General features: G+C 44.3%; 1 protein-coding gene across 1 annotated transcript in view; it reads right to left on the bottom strand.

The window, feature by feature from the left end:
• The window catches only part of HECW1 (HECT, C2 and WW domain containing E3 ubiquitin protein ligase 1), a 221,318-nt gene that overhangs the window by 78,342 nt on the left and 124,398 nt on the right, over positions 1-18,578 (bottom strand). The window contains exons 11-14 of the mRNA XM_062178407.1: positions 15,428-15,561; positions 13,619-13,740; positions 10,884-11,069; positions 2,532-2,666 (exon numbers count right to left, since the gene is read on the bottom strand). Coding sequence (XP_062034391.1) covers positions 2,532-2,666; positions 10,884-11,069; positions 13,619-13,740; positions 15,428-15,561 — 577 coding nt within the window. The remainder of the gene's footprint in view (positions 1-2,531; positions 2,667-10,883; positions 11,070-13,618; positions 13,741-15,427; positions 15,562-18,578) is intronic.

The raw sequence follows: 18,578 nt of genomic DNA, 5'->3' as shown, positions 1-18,578 counted from the left end.
AAAGTGTCCCCCAGGAGGGTGCCCAGGAATGTTGAGTTGGGAAGGTGGGGGCATTGCTTTCTGTAGTCTGTGGACACATCCACATCTACCATGTCCTGGAAACCATACCATGCTCAGAGATGGATACTACTCTCTCTACATGGTCACATACATGTTATATATACGTAGGATGAAAAGTATCGGGCAGGTGATCTGGAGCACTGGGTTAAGCTGACACTTATCATGCTAGCATCCTATATCAGAGTGCAGATTTTTTTTTTTTTGACAGGCAGAGTGGACAGTGAGAGAGAGAGAGACAGAGAGAAAGGTCTTCCTTTTTGCCGTTGGTTCACCCTCCAATGGCCACCGCAGCTGGTGCGCTGCGGCTGGCGCACCGCGCTGATCCGATGGCAGGAGCCAGGTGCTTCTCCTGGTCTCCCATGGGGTGCAGGGCCCAAGCACTTGGGCCATCCTCCACTGCCTTCCGGGGCCATAGCAGAGAGCTGGCCTGGAAGAGGGGCAACCAGGACAGAATCCGGTGCCCCAACTGGGACTAGAACCCGGTGTGCCGGCGCCGCAAGGTGGAGGATTAGACTAGTGAGCCACGGTGCCGGCCCAGAGTGCAGATTTTGTGCATCCCACCTCCTCCACTTTCCAGGCAGCTTCCTGCTAATGCACCTGGGAAGGCAGTTGATGTCAGCCCAAGTACTCAGATTTCTGTCACTCATATGGGAGACCTGAATGGAGTTCCTGGCTCCTGGCTTCAGCCTGTCCCAGCCCTGACTGTTACAGCCACTTGGGGAGTAACAAGCAGATGAAGAGTCATATTTCTCTCTCACACGCTTTCCCTTTCAAATACACAAATAGGTTTTTTTTTTTTTAAAGAAAAGTATAACAGGATTTCAGAAGCATCTTAAACCAATAACTAGGATGACCCCAGGAAAGCAAACTTCACTTTATCACACTGTCATAAGCTAAGAGTGTCTTTGGTTGCAAAGAGTTATGCCTTTCCGAGTACACTGAGGACTACTGGAATGGTGGCAAATGATTGGTGCCGATTCATCAACAACGGGCTCTTCTCCAGGGACACTTGCTTGCTCTCTGGAGGAGATGGCTGTTGCAGTGGTATTTTTCCAGTTTTTCCCAAGATGTCTAATGTGGTTTTCCCTGAAATCACTCTATAGAGAATATGTATGGGCTTTAAAAAGTTCACAGAACGCCTTGCGGCGCCGGCACACCGGGTTCTAGTCCCGGTCGGGGCACCGATCCTGTCCCGGTTGCCCCTCTTCCAGGCCAGCTCTCTGCTGTGGCCAGGGAGTGCAGTGGAGGATGGCCCAAGTCCTTGGGCCCTGCACCCCATGGGAGACCAGGAAATGCACCTGACTCCTGCCATCGGATCAGCGCGGTGCGCCGGCCGCAGCACGCTACCGCGGTGGCCATTAGAGGGTGAACCAACGGCAAAGGAAGACCTTTCTCTCTGTCTCTCTCTCTCTCTCACTGTCCACTCTGCCTGTCAAAAATACAAAAAAAAAAAAAAAAAAGTTCACAGAAAATTAGGATATATAAGTTTATTTTGGTGCAAAAAAAATTGAAATCCATGCATAGCTTTCCATAGCTCATATTTTCCATGAACTTTCTCAAATCCTTCATGTGTCCACGTATATCTTTCTTTCCTACATCACTTTTCCCCCCACTTTTGACCTCATTGTAATCCAATAGCGTTGAATAATTTATGGGGGAAATGGTTCTCAGAGCCCACCTCTCCAGAGTTCTTGGTGATTTCCATGAAAAGACAACATAGCTACTTGGACAACATCAATCAGGGTATAAAAAAGGGATTTTCTCATAATATTTTCTCAAGGACTGGATTGAAGTAGAAAAAGAGTTATATTTTGAGTTTGGGCTTGAGAAGGGAGAACAGGAAAGGGTATAGGACACAGAGAAGGTAGTTCAGTTAGGCGATGAAGGCGACGCTTCAGAAAGAGGGCAGCTCTTTAGTGTTCAGCACTAAGCAATCAGGGGCAGTAAAATAAGATACAAGGCCAGGAAGAGCACATGGTAATACAGGAATAGAGTATTCAAGTGGCCTGGTTGATTTCCCCAGTTTACAGTCCATGAACACATCACTGACGTCTTCTCCAGGATCTAAGGGTAGGTTGAAGTTTACAGTCAAATATAACACAGCAGTTCCACAGTCTGTTAAGTGCTTACATGTGACTGGCTTCAGGAAGCACAGCTCCAACAAGCAGTAGTGTAGAGACCGCCTGACACTGCATGTTTAGCTTCCTTTACAAGACAGAATTTTAGTAGTGGCAGCTGTGTTGGAATAAAGAGAATACAAAAGGAAGGAAACCAGAAGACAGGTCTAGGCAGTCTGGGGGGTGACTCAGTGTCACCATTCATTGCTTTGCCGTGCAGAATGCATACGGCTTAGCCACGTATTGAGAAAGTAACCGTAGCCTCTGCCTCTAAGAATAGCTCAGACCCCACGGGAAGACGTACAGACTGTACACCTGTGAGCAGGAAGGTGTGCGTATGTGGTGTAAGCATACCTCTCCAGCGCTGTAGCTTCGGAGTCTCTGGAGGTGCTGTCGGTGAGTCAGATGATTGGGAAGGCGACCGTTCTGAAGAGGGATTCGGGGGTCAATGAAAGTGGTAGCTCGGCTATTGTGGTCCACGAAAAAAGACTGCGGACAAACCGGGGTGGGGGAAAACACCGCATGAGAATGGGCCAACATGGAGTCCGTGGTAAAGAGAATGCTAGGAGGCTTGGTCATTACTGTGCCTATTTCTGCCCAATCCTCTCCCCCCGCCCCCACTTTAAAATCCATTCAAAATTCATCAAGCTTAGACGGCTCTGAAGCACTGTGCATCTGTTTGTTCAGTAGTTGGATGAAGCAAATCAGTCATTGATAAACTCTTGATACTGTGTTTATAGAGCAGTGATCATAAAACTTTACTCAACTTGGAAAGCAAAGACAAATAGTCTTTGACGAATTAAAGTAATTTATACATTTTATTTACTTTTAAGATAAATGCTCTTTTGTTTACAGAATGAGCACATGTTCACTGAACAAAAACATAACTAAAATTACCTTGAATATCACAACCTAAAAATAATCACGAAAATATGTTGATGATATCTGTTCCAAACCTTTTGTTTTCCTGTATACATATACAAATATGTATTTCTCCACACTAGGGTCTAAATTTTGTTATAAAATTTCTTACCTATTATTTTATGAGTGTTTATTAAATATTCTTCCAACACAGAATTTTGATGAGTATATGGTATTAAATTTGATGGATGAATAATAATTAAATTCAGTATCCTTTAGTGTTGGATATATGACTTTTTTACTGTCTTAAAATAACAATACTCTATTCCATAAATCCCTGTGGCATGACTAAATACTGTATATGTTCCAACACACAGCAAAAGTGTTAAATTTGAAATTATTTCTCATAAAAGACATTTGCATCATAGGATGATCTTTCAAATACTCTTTTGAACAAGAGGTAACTTTTGATGAAGATATATTAGCCTTAAATGACCTCAACTGATGTTTTTCAATGTCACCTAACAGAAGTAGTCAAAGAAATCAGATACAGATTTAGACATTTTTCTTGGGAAGTTTGAGTTTATAGTTTTAAGTATTAGATGTCATTGTAAACAAGTCTTTTAAAGAGCTCCAGGAACAGTTACACAGGAAGTGGTTCCATTATGGAAATAAAAAATATGTCTCCCAGGGACAAAGGTAAACTAGACTCCGAATATCATGTGAGCAACATTTGGCTTGCAATGAGATTTCCTGAGATAGATCCCACTGTGTCATAAAAGGCTGAACGGTGGGCTGCAACTAGAGATGATGTGCCCTGGAAAACTGTTAAACAATTCAAAAATACAAGTAAAGAATCTGAATAAGACTGAGAAAATCCAAAATTTATCAACATGATTAGTCCATATTAACAAGAAATTTTAAACACATAAAATTAAGCTAAATTAATAAATGTTAAAGATTTTATTATTCAGATATATGCATACAAGTTTATAAATTAAGTAAAATAGATTCTTTATATTTGTACATATGTAATGAGTTTTTAATATAAATTCGTAAAAGTTGAATTAATTCCTGGATTAAAAGTTAGAAAAATATTTCAGGCTATTGATCCTTATTAGCAAACTACCTATATGACAGCTACACAGATTCCATAAATCCATGTATCCCCCTTTCTATAATGCTCTCCCCAAGCTCAGTAATTTTGAAGGAACTCTTGGGAATATTAAATAGTAAATAATCATGAATTATAATTTACGATGGGACAGACAAAAGAAAAACACTTTGTCATGCGAGTATTATCTGTTGTGACGGAACGCCTGTTCCCTGTTTTTGTTGTTCGTAGTGGGGTGTTATTTAAACATGTGCCTAGTTGCACATCTAACTTCAAATCTGCTTTTTCGTTTGTTTTGTTTTCTAACATGTAGAATTTCTTATATTCCTACGTATTCAGATCTTTTAATCATTTCTCTCTAGAAGTCAGTTATATATTTATAATTTCCAGATTTATTTTTGGTGAGTTGTTAAAAGGAAATCTTTAATCTTCCTGAAACTTATTGTGGTAGAATAGCAAGTTTGTAATTTGATATTTTCTCAAAGAACCCATTTTTTCTAATTATCCATTCCTACAATTTTATTACACATGAATTTCTTATAAAAGCTGCTATCTGTCTCAGGGATATTTTATGTATCCAATGGTCCATGGGCTTTTCACTGGTATCACATTGTTCTAATAATTTCCTCTTTATCTTTTCCAACATGTTTTAGGCATTCTTGTCTGTTTATTTGTATTTTCCAGATAGACTGATATTAACGTTATCAAGCTTCAAAATAGTTCTATTGGGAATTTATTTAGATTTTACTTCAGATTATAAATGATTTTGGGGAGAACACTTTTTTTAAAAGATTTATTTATTTGAAAGTCAGAGTTACACAGAAAGAGGAGAGGCAGAGAGAGGCAGAAAGAAGCAGAGAAAGAGAGAGAGAGAGAGAGTCTTCCATCCACTGGTTTACTCCCCAGATGGCCACAGCAGCCAGAGCTGTGCTAATCCAAAGCCAGGAGCCAGGAGCTTCTTCTGGGTCTCCCATGAGACTCAGGGGCCCAAGGACTTAGGCCATCTTCCATTGCTTTTCTAGGCCATAGCACAGAGCTGGATCGGAAGTGGAGCAGATGGGATGCAAACTGGCACCCATATGGGATGCTGGCACTGCAGGCGGATGCTTTACCCACTATACCACAGCACCGGCCACAATAATTTTTTTCTCTTTACAAGAGTTCCTTTACTTTTTCCTTCTTTTCTTGTAATACTAGTGAAAAGCTATATTTTGGGATTGCTTTTTATTGAGTACTTTCTTATTTTTAAATATAAATGCATTTAATTTTTATTATGTATTTTTCTAGCATTTCTTAATCAACTAAAATTTCTTAATAGTTTATAAATTATTGGTTAAAATACTAGTGATAGTTTACTAGTAGTAAATGATCCTTACACCTTTCAGGAAAAAAAATAACTATTAATTGTGGTGTGCCATTCCTTTAATATGATATCTAATTTAACATTCTGTTTTTTAGATATGAACTGTTTAGAATTCAGAGTTTTTCTAGAGATTATACCTTTTAAATGTAGGATTCTGTAGTCTTACTGGTACTCAGGTATATGTTTGTACAATTTTATCACATGTGTAGGTTCACGTGTCTACACTGTCAAGACACATTTCATGATCACAGAGTCCTTCATGTGCCCATTAAATAACCACCTTCCTCTCCATCCAGCTCCACAATCACAGTTGCTATGATTTCAGCTACTCTGAGCCTCCTATAAGTGGAATCATATGCTAGTTGCTCTTGTGTGTCTGCCTTATTTCACTTAGCATAAAATCTTAGGGTTCGTTCTTGTTGCGTCACATATTAAAGTTTCCCTCTTTTTAGGGCTGAATAATTGTCCACTAAATATATAACACATTTATTCATTCTTGTATGCCCTAGTTTTAACAAAAGAATGTCCATTTTGTTAACATAAAATTATTTTATTTAAATCCTGACTTATTTTGTCTACTTAATCTATCAAATTGATGGGTATAAAAATGTTTTCCTACTGTGGCTATATTTCTCCCATTTCATATTTATCTTTAGTTTTCTTTCATTTAATATAATATGGTGTTATTTGTCCCATAAAAGATTATATTTATTTGAATTCTTTATATTATCACTTAATATAAAATATTTGACCTCACTTAATGACTATGAACTTGGATTCTTCTTTGTATGATATTAATGCATTGCCACTGATTTTTCTGTTATTATTTCCATACTGTATTAATATTTATCCCTTCATTTTTAAAATTTCTGAATCACTTATTAGGAATGTCTTTTTATAAATTGGATCTGTTTGCTACTAGCTCTGAGGTGTTTTCCTTTTGATATGTAAGTTTATCCTATTTCACCTATTGCATAACTGTTATGCTTGGCTCTACTTTTGTTATCTTGTTTTTAATATTTCCATTTTCTTTGTGACTATTTTTGTGTTTTGTGAGACAAACCATATTTTGTTTGATTTTATCTTTTGTAGGAATTTGGAAGAGAAAAATCTTGTTTTAATTGGCATAAACAGTTGTCTCTTAAGTGTGTCAAATAACTATATTTAGCCTTTGTTTTTCAAATCATCTGAGTTGACTCCACTTGCTCACAGCTGGAAGCTTAGCACAGCTTTCCTTCCCCTGCTCACCTCCATCTTCTCACTTTCCTCATCATTTTATTCCAGCCCAGGGATATTGACCCAGATTTTTATCATGCAACCATTCTGTTTTTATTATATATCTTATCCTGCTTCTATCTGGGATTTTAAAACTTTTAACAGCAATGATTTACTTATCTGTATTTGATTAACTTTGCCACCATTCCTTTTTTGCTGTGCTATCCCCACTTTTGACACATGGTTTTGCTTCCTTAGTGATCTTTCTGGACTGGCTTTTGATCAGGATGGACTCAAAAGGATGACTAAGAGTAGGGTAGGCTGTGATCCTGCACACGAGATGGCTTTTCTATTGTCTTTACTCACCAATAGCAAGTAGTCTGCCGACGGGACTTTTCTCTACAACCTTTTCCCGTCATGTCCTGTAGTTGTTGCTCTGTGGATTTTTATAGTTTGGGTTATGGATGAAAAATCTGAAGTTTGTCTGATTTTTATTAGGTTGTAGATAACTTTTCTGTTATCATTGCTGCATATTGATAAGATTTTTAAAGTTTCTATTTAGACACTTCAAAATATATAGCTGTTTTATCCTTACTACAACTCAGAAAGTCCAACTAATCAGCCCATGTAAATATTTTAGATCAGTAAAGTTCATTTTAATATTTAATTAATATTCAATTTAATGAAAGTTAGCTTTTGATGTTTACTTATTACTGCTGTTCCTATTTCTGGCTTCTTCTTTAGCAATCTCTATAAGTGATTCATCCAACAGAGATTTACTGAGTGCCAACTATGTGCCAGGCACTGTTCTTGGCCTGTGGGGTTTCATCAATGAGTAAAACAAACACTTTTGCTTTCAAGAAGCTTAAAATCTTGCCAGGAAAAACAGACAATAAACAGTAAACCTAATGTCATAGAAAAGATGAAATATCCTTTCTCTTTTTTCTTTTTCTTTTTTCTTTTCTTTTTTTTTTTTTTGCATTTTTCTACCTTCTCCTCCACTATTGAAATGGGGTCCTTTCTTTATGCTTTGGGGACTGTTTGCATGCCTACCTATTCCATCAGTGGCTTGATTTTTCCATCACATCAGTTTTGCTATTTTATCCCGACACTAGGACCTTTTGCTTTCCCTTGCGATCTTAAAATGATGGTTTTCAGCCTGCTTTATTATGTCTATTTCATTTCAATTTTGTTTGTGGCCTCATCCTCTTGTTTGACAGGAGTCATGTGCTCCTTGTACCATTTTGTGGATGAGGAAGAGATACCTTTTAAACAAGTCTTTCTCTTTTCTGAAAAGTCTACCTTCTGAGAAAAAGATATACTTGTTCTCAGATCAAGATTCTGTTTCCCCTGTGCGATAGCGTCTCTTTATAGACTCCTTCTCCTTTAATTATTTATTTATTCCTTAGCAGGGGCTGTCTCACTGTCACACCAAAAAAGAAGACCATTGGAGCCTGAACTACACCTCCTCTCTGGAGGGCTTTTTCAGCTCAGACCCGGAACTGCTGTGAAGGCCTCCAGCCCTCTCTTCCAAAGTCATCTTTTTTCTCAGACCTCAAGATGATGAGTCAGGTACCAGTCTGTTCTTTGCCCTAGTCTTCCTGCAGTGACACAGGTCTGAGGTCTGCCTCTGCATCTCTCTGGGGATGGCCACACATTGAAACAGATGCGATAGCTTTTCCCAGTTCTACTTCCTACCACTGTACACAATGACAGCAAAGGGTTTCGCCTCTGAATGTGTAGATAAAGCAAGAAGCATACTGGTCCATGTGAGGGCCAAGAGGATGACGCTGGTGTTTTGGAACCTATTCTGTCCAGCTGTGAAGGTGGCTTTGGCATGCTGAGTTGCCATCACATCACTTCTCAGTGAGTCGCGTTCCTGACTCCCTGTCTCCTGTGCAGTACATTCTTTCCCGGTTAGACGGTTGAGCCTGTAGGATATAGCCAAAAATGTTTTCTCCATGTATTTCCATCCTCATGGGCCTTGGCAAGAAGGTGTTCTTTTTTATTTCCCTCTCATGCCAGCCTTGAACTTAGTTGTGTTTTTGGGCATCTACCTGAGCATTAAAAGGAAGAATAGCAGAGACTACTAATCTGCCTTGACATTACCATGATCCCCACATCAACTTACTCTTCACATTGGCTTATGAAATCATGAGGACAAGGCCAGTGTTATTATTGTTTAATAATAACAAAAGTGAGGCTTGGAGAGGGGAAGTGATAGGACCTGCTCCTAATTGCTTATTTTGTATAGGATGGTCCAGTCCTCATGGATGTACACCCCGCCCATCACATTTTTGCCTACTATCCTCCATGGTTCTTCTCTGACTATGGATTGTGATAATACCATTTCAATTGAAGTTTGCTTTCTCCAGCAGTTCAGGACATGGTATGCCTCTCAGAGGTTCTGCCTGCGAACTCTGAGCTTGTAAGTGTGTGTTCAATTTAAAAAACAGGTAAGACTGTGAGTGTGTTTGTGTGTATGTTCACATGTCTAGTTTGTATTGTAAGTAAAATTTAAGTCTTCTCATTCCAAAATTCTATTTATATATTTTCTTTTTTGTAGGTAATCCCTATCACTAAGCAGAATGTGGCGGGGGGGGGGGGGGGGGGGGGGGGGGGAGGGAGGAGGCATGGATTTCTTGACAGAAATTCTCTAACATACAATTCCAAAATGGAAGATGACCTTGGGTGTCAGCTGTTGTGTTTCCACCTTAGTGTGATGACCAGCAGGTGTGAGTGTAGTATCCCCTAGTGTTTGTGCTATGGACAGCCAGAAATGATCACATTTGGAGCCTTGCCCTGCCACTGGGCTCCCCGTTGTCTGCATCCTGGTGCAAGAGCACCAGTCATAGCAACCCAAGGCTAAGCAAGTTGTTCACCGAGTCTGTGCTATCTGCATAATAAACACTGCCATTCTCATCATTAATTCCTAGTGGTGTCTTCTTGTATCTCAGTAAAGCAATCAACATAAACGTGGCTACTGAAGATTTCTGAGACCAGGTAGGTACCTCCCAGTTCTGATGAGATGCTCCTTCAAACCTTCTGTTCTGGGTCAGGTTTATTTCCCACCCCAATTCCTGTCAGCAAGTCCTCATGACACACAGCACTGCCTCCCCAGGGGAGGCCACATTCTGGCCAGGGTAGCTTTCTGCTACACAAAGCAGGTGTTTCACTCTCCCTGAAATTCATCCCCGACTACAGACGGCTGGTCCTAGAATTCATTTCACTAGAGGACTTGTGTTCGTGAACACATTTTTTTCCTCACACATTCAGAAGAGTCCAGGCTCTCAGGAACACTAAGGGGCTTATGGGAGAGGGAGCCATTGCTCCTGGGAACAATGGTGTCTCATTGGCCCCATTAGCTTTGCAGATCCCCAGCCACAGAGAGGGCTGCTGGTTTTCATGACCATAAAATGGGGAGGGATTCTCTCTAGTGAAGTTTATAGAAAACTACACAACAACAATTCCTTAGAATTACTTGGCCTTTCCTACAAATACAATGAGACGACTGATGATTAACAGAATATACGCTCACATTAGCAAACAGCTAGGCTTCCAAAGCATGGCAGCAAAGGGCTGACTGGGTTAAGGACACACAGAGCCACATGCAGGCCAGGAAAATGACAAGGGCCCAGCACACCCCATCCCTGATAGGCTGTTTTAAGGAGAACTGAAGGGCTATTAGGGAAATCTAAACAAACAGACTAATAATGTCACTTCCATTAACCAACAATTTATTGCTTCAAAACTAGCACCTAAGGAGGAGGCAAATCCGGTTTCATGTTTCAAACCCAGTTTTAAAAAGAGATTGACTTCAACGGGTTGTGATTTTGCCTCCCAGGGGACATTTAGCATTGTCCCAACCAGGTGGGTTGGGGGTGCCATCATTATCTAGGGGCAGAGGCCAGGGATACTGCTCAGCAACGTACAATGCACCAGACATGCCCCCTGCCCCAAATCCCCAATAGAATGCTGAGGCCGAGAGACTCTGATGTGGTTGTCATGGCCTCCCTCCATCCCGGAGGCCAACAGCCCATCTCCGAGCCCCACAGACCGTCCTCCCTGCAATGCTCCTCCTCACTTTCTCACCCGTCTTCTCCTCGGAGCACCAGAGAATTTCATCACAGCCCCGCACATTGGCCAGACTCACCTTTCCCTGCTGGTCTGTTTTGATCTCCCAGCCCCGGGGCAGCTCCAGCCGAGTGTCAGCAAACATGTTGATGAAATTCACCAAGTCCCGGTTGTGCTGGTAGCGTTCAAAATTGCGGGCGTCTCGGCGGACTTTGAGAATCATATGCTTTAAGCAGGTGCTACTGGTGAAGACTCGGTAGGCACTCTGAGACAGGTGCAGAGGATTGGGGTAGAAAGTGGGATGTTAGAAGAATCTCAGGCCACATGCACTTTGAGCAGTTCAACAAGACTCAAATGTGGTTGCTACACAGCAAGTTATTATGAACATGAGACAGAGGCCTCAGAAGCAGAGATCTTGCTCAAGAAGCGAGCATACATGGTCAACACACATAGATCTATCAGCCACCCTCATCCTGCCTGACTGCTTGGCAGCCTTGGAAACAGCTGCCAGCTCCCGTAGCTCAGTGCTCTCCTCCCTGTCTCAGCTGCACCGGACTCTCTTCAGCCTCCCTCGACCTTCCTGAGCATTGCCCCTCTGCTCCTCCATGGTTGGCTCCTTCTCCCCCCACTGCAGAGGTGGGGTGCTGGTACCCTCACCATCTCACATAGAGGATCCTTGAGGATTTCGGGCTAGACTTCAGAGGTCTATCAAGCCTTCAAGTTCTATGTAAAAACTTGGGTTTACGTGTCTGGACAAGATGGGGGACGAGAAGAAGGTTTCAGAAGTGACACTTTCATGTCCACAGGCCTGCGGTGTGTGTCTGTGTGTGGAAAGAGAGACTGTGTGCAGCCACGAAGGTTGTCCTCATGGCTCCCGCCTGTGCTCAGCGCTGAGACCCGAAGACATCAACATCTGCTCTACTTGTTCCTGCTTTGGCTTCCCTGCTGCAGACTTTTGCTACAAACAGAGCTCTTCCTCCTCCCCCAGCCACAACCCCCTCCCTGACTCAAACTTCTGCACCTGCTCACGGGAATCAGCACCTAACTCAGGTGCCCAGAGCAGAAATGACTCAGTCTTTCTCCAGGCCTCATCGTCCCCCTCCCATGTCACGGAGGACCCAGCACTGCTGACTCCCTGAGAAACAGCTTCGAATTGAGCCCTGCCTTGCCATGCTCCCTGACCCCTTCTTATCCGGCCTGGCTCATCTTTCACATGAGTGTTGAATCAGCCTCTGGTCCTGGCCCTTCCAGCCTCTCCCTGGCACTCTGTCAGAGAAGACACTCCACGGAACCATGTGGTCCTGCAGCAGTCCATGGCGCATTCTGTTGCATCCGGAAGCAGCCGTGCTCCCTCCCATGACTTCCATGGGTGTTCAGCCGCTGATTCCCCAGCGCCCTTCCCCTTCTGCTGTCCTCTACACCTGACTGTGTCATAGCTACAATCTTTTTTTTTTTTTTTTTTTGACAGGTAGAGTGGACAGTGAGAGAGAGAGAGAGAGACAGAGAGAAAGGTCTTCCTTTGCCGTTGGTTCACCCTCTAATGGCCGCCGCGGTAGCGCGCTGCGGCCGGTGCACCGCGCTGTTCCGATGGCAGGAGCCAGGTGCTTCTCCTGGTCTCCCATGGGGTGCAGAGCCCAAACACTTGGGCCATCCTCCACTGCACTCCCTGGCCACAGCAGAGAGCTGGCCTGGAAGAGGGGCAACCGGGACAGGATCGGTGCCCCGACCGGGACTAGAACCCGGTGTGCCGGCGCCGCAAGGCGGAGGATTAGCCTGTTGAGCCACGGCGCCGGCCATAGCTACAATCTTGATATCACATCTCTGTCCCTTGGCCTGGTGGCCTGCGGCTTCTGCCGCTCCCAGAGCACTTGGCCCTGTGACCTTTTCACTCACTCCATAAGACCAGGAGTGCTTACTGTGCAGACATCACCTGATCTGTCTTTGTGACTCTAGCACCTAGATCTGTGCCCAAACCACAGAGAATGTTTGTGGACAGAAAGAATTGATGAATATAGGGGCCGGCACTGTGGCGTAGTGGGTTAAGCTGTGGCCTGCAGTGCTGGCATCCCATATGGGTGCCGGTTTGAGACCCGGCTGCTCCATTTCTGATCTAGCTCTCTGCTATGGCCTGGGAAAGTGGTGGAGGATAGCCCAAGTACTTGGGCCCCTGCACCTGCGAAGAAGATCCTGGCTGCTGGCTTCAGATCTGCACAGCTCCGGCTATTACGGCCAGCTGGGGAGTGAACCAGCAGATGGAAGACCTCTCTCTCTCTCTCTCTCTCTCTCTGTGTGTGTGTGTGTGTAAAACTCTGATTTTCAAATAAATAAATAAATCTTTGAAAAAAAAGAACTGAATATAGCAATACCATGCCACTGCTTTCTAGAAAACACCAAACAAAAAAACAGTGATGAAAACAGCACTTACGTAAAGTCACATCAAATTTAGCTTACCATATTGGAAAGATTATCAGAAAGAAATGCAATGATTTATCTACAAGCAACCTACTTTAAGATTTTTTTAGTGAAAATTATTTTATAAAATGACTTAGGCTGAAGAGAATTTGGTAGCTTCACAATCTTGTTCTTCTAAAACTGCAACAATAATCGAAATGCTTGTTGGTTTCCATGAAGCTAAGGAAAACCCAGAGAGGCCTTTCCAAATGCAGCCTTTTTGCTTTTGGGGAGATTCACAGATGGAAGTACTGGGCTGTCTTCTTTGATGTCTTGCCTGGGGTAAAACTCTGCCCTCTTTGCTCTATCAAATGATAGTTTTGGGCTTTGATGGAGCCAGGTCAGGGACCCCGTAGCACTCACATAGTTGGCGTGCAGCACAGTGAAGAACTCGGGGTTGGTGATGAACTTGACCGCTGGGGACTGGAGCAGCAAGGTGATCTTTTGTGAGTTCACTGGAGAAAGCGAACCTTCTCTCCTGAGATCTGGAAAGAGCAAAGCAGAGCCACAGAGCACATGGGGAAAAGTCATTGCAAACACAGTACTTCTCTCCTCCGATGGCAACAGCACACAGGCCTTCACCCACACAGCAGCCTGTTGCTTCTAGCAGCGATGTGACCAGGTGTCACAGCACTTTATTGAGAACCACTATTTCCTTGCAGTGTTCCCATATAACTTCAGGTCTGAGACATCTAACATCTCCTCTCGTTTGTCCCAATGACTTGTTTCCCTGACAAGTAGCTAATCACAGCTGTGACAGATGGTTTGCAGAAGACCATAGTTTTTCCCCTTCCTGTCTCCATACCCATTTGCAATGGGACTGTGCAGTCCTCCCTCATGGAATCAGGGCTGGCCTTGTGCCTTGTTGCAACCAATAGGGTAGAGCAGAAAGGGCAACACGTCAGTCCTGTGTATCTACACTGTCTCTCCTGTATCCCTGCCAGCACCCCGAGGCTAAGCATGGGCTAGCCTGCCGCATGACAAGAAGCCACGGGGAGCAGGGGCAAGCCGCCTGGGCTCAGGCCATGTCCCAGCAGCTAGCCCATAGCCCATACAACAGCTGGGAAAAGACACGTGTGTGAGCCCAGCCGCATCCTGGAGGACCAATGAGTGGCTGGCTTGGAGTATAAGTCATTAATCTTGGGGATGGTTTGTTACACTTAAACGCCAACTGAAACCATTCCAAACCCAGAAACATTTTCTCTTCCTTTCCCTCATGTTTCCAATCAAAGAAACCAATGACAGAAAAATGTCAACTAGTTAGCTTAGTTAGTATATCTGGTAAAGAGTGGCAATTACAATTTTTGTTAGAACTTTTGCATGGATTTGAAAAGAAGTCACAGGAAATTGTTAACTTTCTGTGTTGCCACAGAGAGCCGAGACCTCTGGGGACTAGAATTACAGAGTGTGCTGGCCTAGCCCATCCACTGGGCTGCCATCTTTCAGCAAATCACCTGCTATAGGTTAATTGAATTTAAAAGGAAAATTTGCTACTAGGGTGTTACAATGGTACTCTTAAACCATTACGGGTATGAAACGTGGACACCAGTCTCAGGCCTTTAGACGTTTCCTTGTCTGAGTTGTACCCAGGCAGATTCAAGAATAAACCAAAGCAGGGCACCTCTATTGAGGAGGTGAAGTTGCTGTTGGATGGCGTGCACAGCCATAGGCCTCAGGATCCTTTGCTCCAGGTTTCTCCCCAGGGAGAACTGAATTTTTCCTAAATGCAAACCCAGTGTTGTCACATGGCTTATTTGGGATAGACGAGATTTGCATCGCATGTTTTGTTTATAAGTGGAAAATCCTTAGGACATCAACAAATGATTAAGCCACAGAAAAAGGTGTCTTGATGAACAAACACTGCAGCAAAATCAGTCTCATCCCCAGAATTTGTCTGCTTTCCGATCTTTAGATGCCCAAGCAGTGGTGGTGGCTTTCCCCTCACCGTGAACCCACTTTTCCCTCTAAATTGCCTGGTGGGAATCTCAGCTCTTATTTGCTTTATGTTGTGGGCACCATGTCTCCTTCTCCTCTGCCCTGGTCCTTTGCTGTTCCTTTGTTGTCTTTACACCACGGTGCATTGCTATCCCACAAGTAGCAGGAGGGGCCTGGACATTCGGTCACACAGCCACTGGATGCCACCCCAGGACCTGGGTGCCCCTCCTCTGATACCTAAGCTGGACTGGGAAGATTCGGCCTCTGAGTCACTCCCTCCACCTCCTCCTGCGGGGCCTTGCTCACAGGTTTGGCTGCCAGAATCTTCTTCGGGCCTCTCTGTTGCAATGGTTCGCTGAATATTTTGATACCTTCGCATTAGAAAACAGAAAGGCAGGAGTTAATTATGGATTGCTTATTGGGGGACTGATGCTCTGAATCAGATAACTGGAGAAATCTGTAAAATGTTGTCTTGGATGCCAAAGAAATGCTTAAAATTCCCACAAGTTGACAAAAACACTCAGCAAGACAAGAATCTCTAGATTTGACTTCATTTTGTTTGATAAAATATGATGAGTTTCAAGCATGGTGACTTTAAAAAAAATCAACACAAATAATAACCAATCATGCAAAACAGCCTGTGCTCTACATTACAGAAAACCAGGCTAAGTCTTGATAAGCAATGGTTGCAGGAAGTAAATGAAAATGTTACAACTAACCACCAGGAGAAGACTCATGGAGAAGGAGGCAGGACGCTTTGCAATAGCCCCAGTAGTATTTTGGATGCTATGACTTGGGCTGCAAGCTTTATAATAACAACCAGACTAGCATCAGATTCACCTATAGGACCTGTTAAAAGACCCAGCCCACACTCTAACTCAGTAGATCTGGGGCAGGGCCTGAGTATTTGCATTTTTGAATAGATCCCAAGGGACATGATGCTGCTGGCCCAGGAATCAACTTTGAGAACTGCTGCTCTGGGTCATGGACAGCTGCTGAAAAAGAGGGACAGGCCCATGTGCACTTAGGATGATCACTCTGGCAGGTGAGTGTCAAGGCACCACATGGGACGCCTGCATCCCATATCAGAGTGCCTGGGATGTCGTTGTCTCTGCACTTCTGATCCAACTTCCTGCTAACGTGTACCCCAGGAGAGTTAGCAGCTGATGGCTCCCACCCGTGTGGGAGACCCGGATAGAGTTCCTAGTTCCTGCCTTCAACCTGGCCCGGACCTGGCTGTTTTGTTTGGAGAGTGAACCGCTGATCGACAATCACTCTTTGTCTCCATCTCTGTTGCTCTGCCTTTCAAATAAATTAAAATATGCCGAAGTCTCCTTGCCCTCGACAGCTGCTCTATTTCATGTTCCCCTGGAGGCAAGGGTCCGGCTGTCCAGTTTCTCTGGCTCTGCTCTCCTTCTTCTGAGTAGCCCCGTGTGCCCTTCCTAATAAAGCTTCCCTTTGGCCTAAGATCTCAGCCTACCAGGCCACATGACCAGGATTCAGTTTCCCTTTTTGTCAAGACAGGAGGGGAACCAGATGAGCGGACATTTCAATAGAAACTTAGTGTCAGAACTGGTAGTAAGTCTACGAGTAGACTCAACAGGATTGGGGATCTGACTCTGTCAGGACTGAGGAAGAGGGAGGACACAATCTGGAATTCAGTTTCTGCTTGGAGCAGGCAGGTGGAGATGCCAGCACTGAAAAGGAGCTCAGAGGATGGGCAGCGGGGAGAGAGGGAGGGGAGGTGTGGGCGTGGGTGTGCACATGTTGTTACAGAGGTTCCTAAGGTCACACAAGTCACAACATCCAGGGGAGTGTGCCTTATGGGGTCTTGTGCTCTGGTTTGCGAGGGAGGGCTGGGGAGAGGGTTGACGTGCCGGAGTAGGAGGACCAGAATCCAAAGCCAGGAATAACCAGGCCTCCACATGTGGCCTATGGTCAGGTGAGGGCGGAGACTCTGCGCTGCACAGATGAGGTTCTGAAGACCAGCGCCCACTCTTTCCTTACCCCTACAGAGGAAGGTGTTCCCTGTGCGTTCTCCACACCCACTGCAAGACACCTGCCAGGGTGATTGCCAAAATCACAAAAAAATAAAGCAATCCCTTCGTCTTCTTTTCTAACGAGCTCTTTAGGCAGCATTTTTCACATCTAGGGTTGAGCAGCACTGGTCTAAGGGCTCCTCCCTATGTTTTATTTAATGCAGGAGCTTCCTTTCCCTGTAGCAGCTGCTGTAGGCATTTCCACAGAAGGTCTTTTACAACAAAATGTGGAAGGGGCGGGGAAAGGAGCAGAGAGGAAAGGGAGTGTTAGAGAGCGGTATTTGTTTATTTCATGCCCGAGGGAGGGAGGCTGTGCAGCATGTGGCCCTCTGGGATGGTTTCTCTGCTGGTACTCAGGTAGTGCGGCATGCAGGAGGCAGAGTGGGTCGGTTAGAAGCTGCCTGGGTGGTCATCCTGGCCAGTGGTAATCAGGGCCTGCTGGAAACTCCAGAACCCACCAGTGGGATGATTCTTCAGTGCTCTGGGGCAGACGGCACTTTCCCCAAATAACCTCACAGCACCTTTTGTCGTGCACGCTCTTCCAGAATCTTACTACTCTCCTTTTAAGAGGCGGACTCAAAGTTCCCTCTTCTTGGGCCTGCGAAGATCTTGGGCCGACCTTGGCTGTGACAGTATAGGTGGCAGTTGGATTGGAACCCTAGGCCATATCCACCTAGAAAGTCCCTGGGCAGGTGATATTCCCAGCCAAAGCCGGCTCAACCTTAGGAGACCTATCTCCAGCCCCAGCTACCTCCAACTGCAACCATGAGCAGTCCTGAGCAAACACTGCCTAGTGGGGCCACTAGAGCCATGAGAAATAATGTTAACACTTGTCCCTGTTGTATGTCACTATATTTGGACAAGCGTTGGACAAATGTCAAGTTGTGGCCTCTCTTTTCCTTTCTGAAGTGCAGTGGTCACAGCAAAGAATTCTCTTGCGTACACAGGATCTTATATACAGATGACAACGTCAGCAGTGTCGCAACCTGCTTCATATGTCCTCAGTTGGACGCTGGTTATCTCATGCTTCCCTGGGTCAACACCCTCAAATATCAGGGACTAGAGCTCATCCCTGACCTTTGCTGAGTTGCAGGGGCCGCTTGGGGAAGCTGGGCACACAGTGGTTTGTGAAAGGATCTCTGAGTGAGGGCCGTCCCCTGCAGCCTCAGAGGCTCATTCTGCTTTAAGGAGAGAGAAAGTCAGAGAGCTGGTTCTCTTCTGTTTCAAGAGTTATCCATCAATGCTCCCTCCACTTTTTTTTTTTTTGGCAGCAAAAAGTTAGACATTTACAGCACATAAAGGGTTCACAGAAATTTGTAACTGGACACATGCAAACTAACGAACCAAGT

This window comes from Lepus europaeus, chromosome 20, assembly GCF_033115175.1.
Source record: "Lepus europaeus isolate LE1 chromosome 20, mLepTim1.pri, whole genome shotgun sequence".
Taxonomy (NCBI): domain Eukaryota; kingdom Metazoa; phylum Chordata; class Mammalia; order Lagomorpha; family Leporidae; genus Lepus; species Lepus europaeus.
This window is presented reverse-complemented; position numbering and strand designations above follow the sequence as displayed.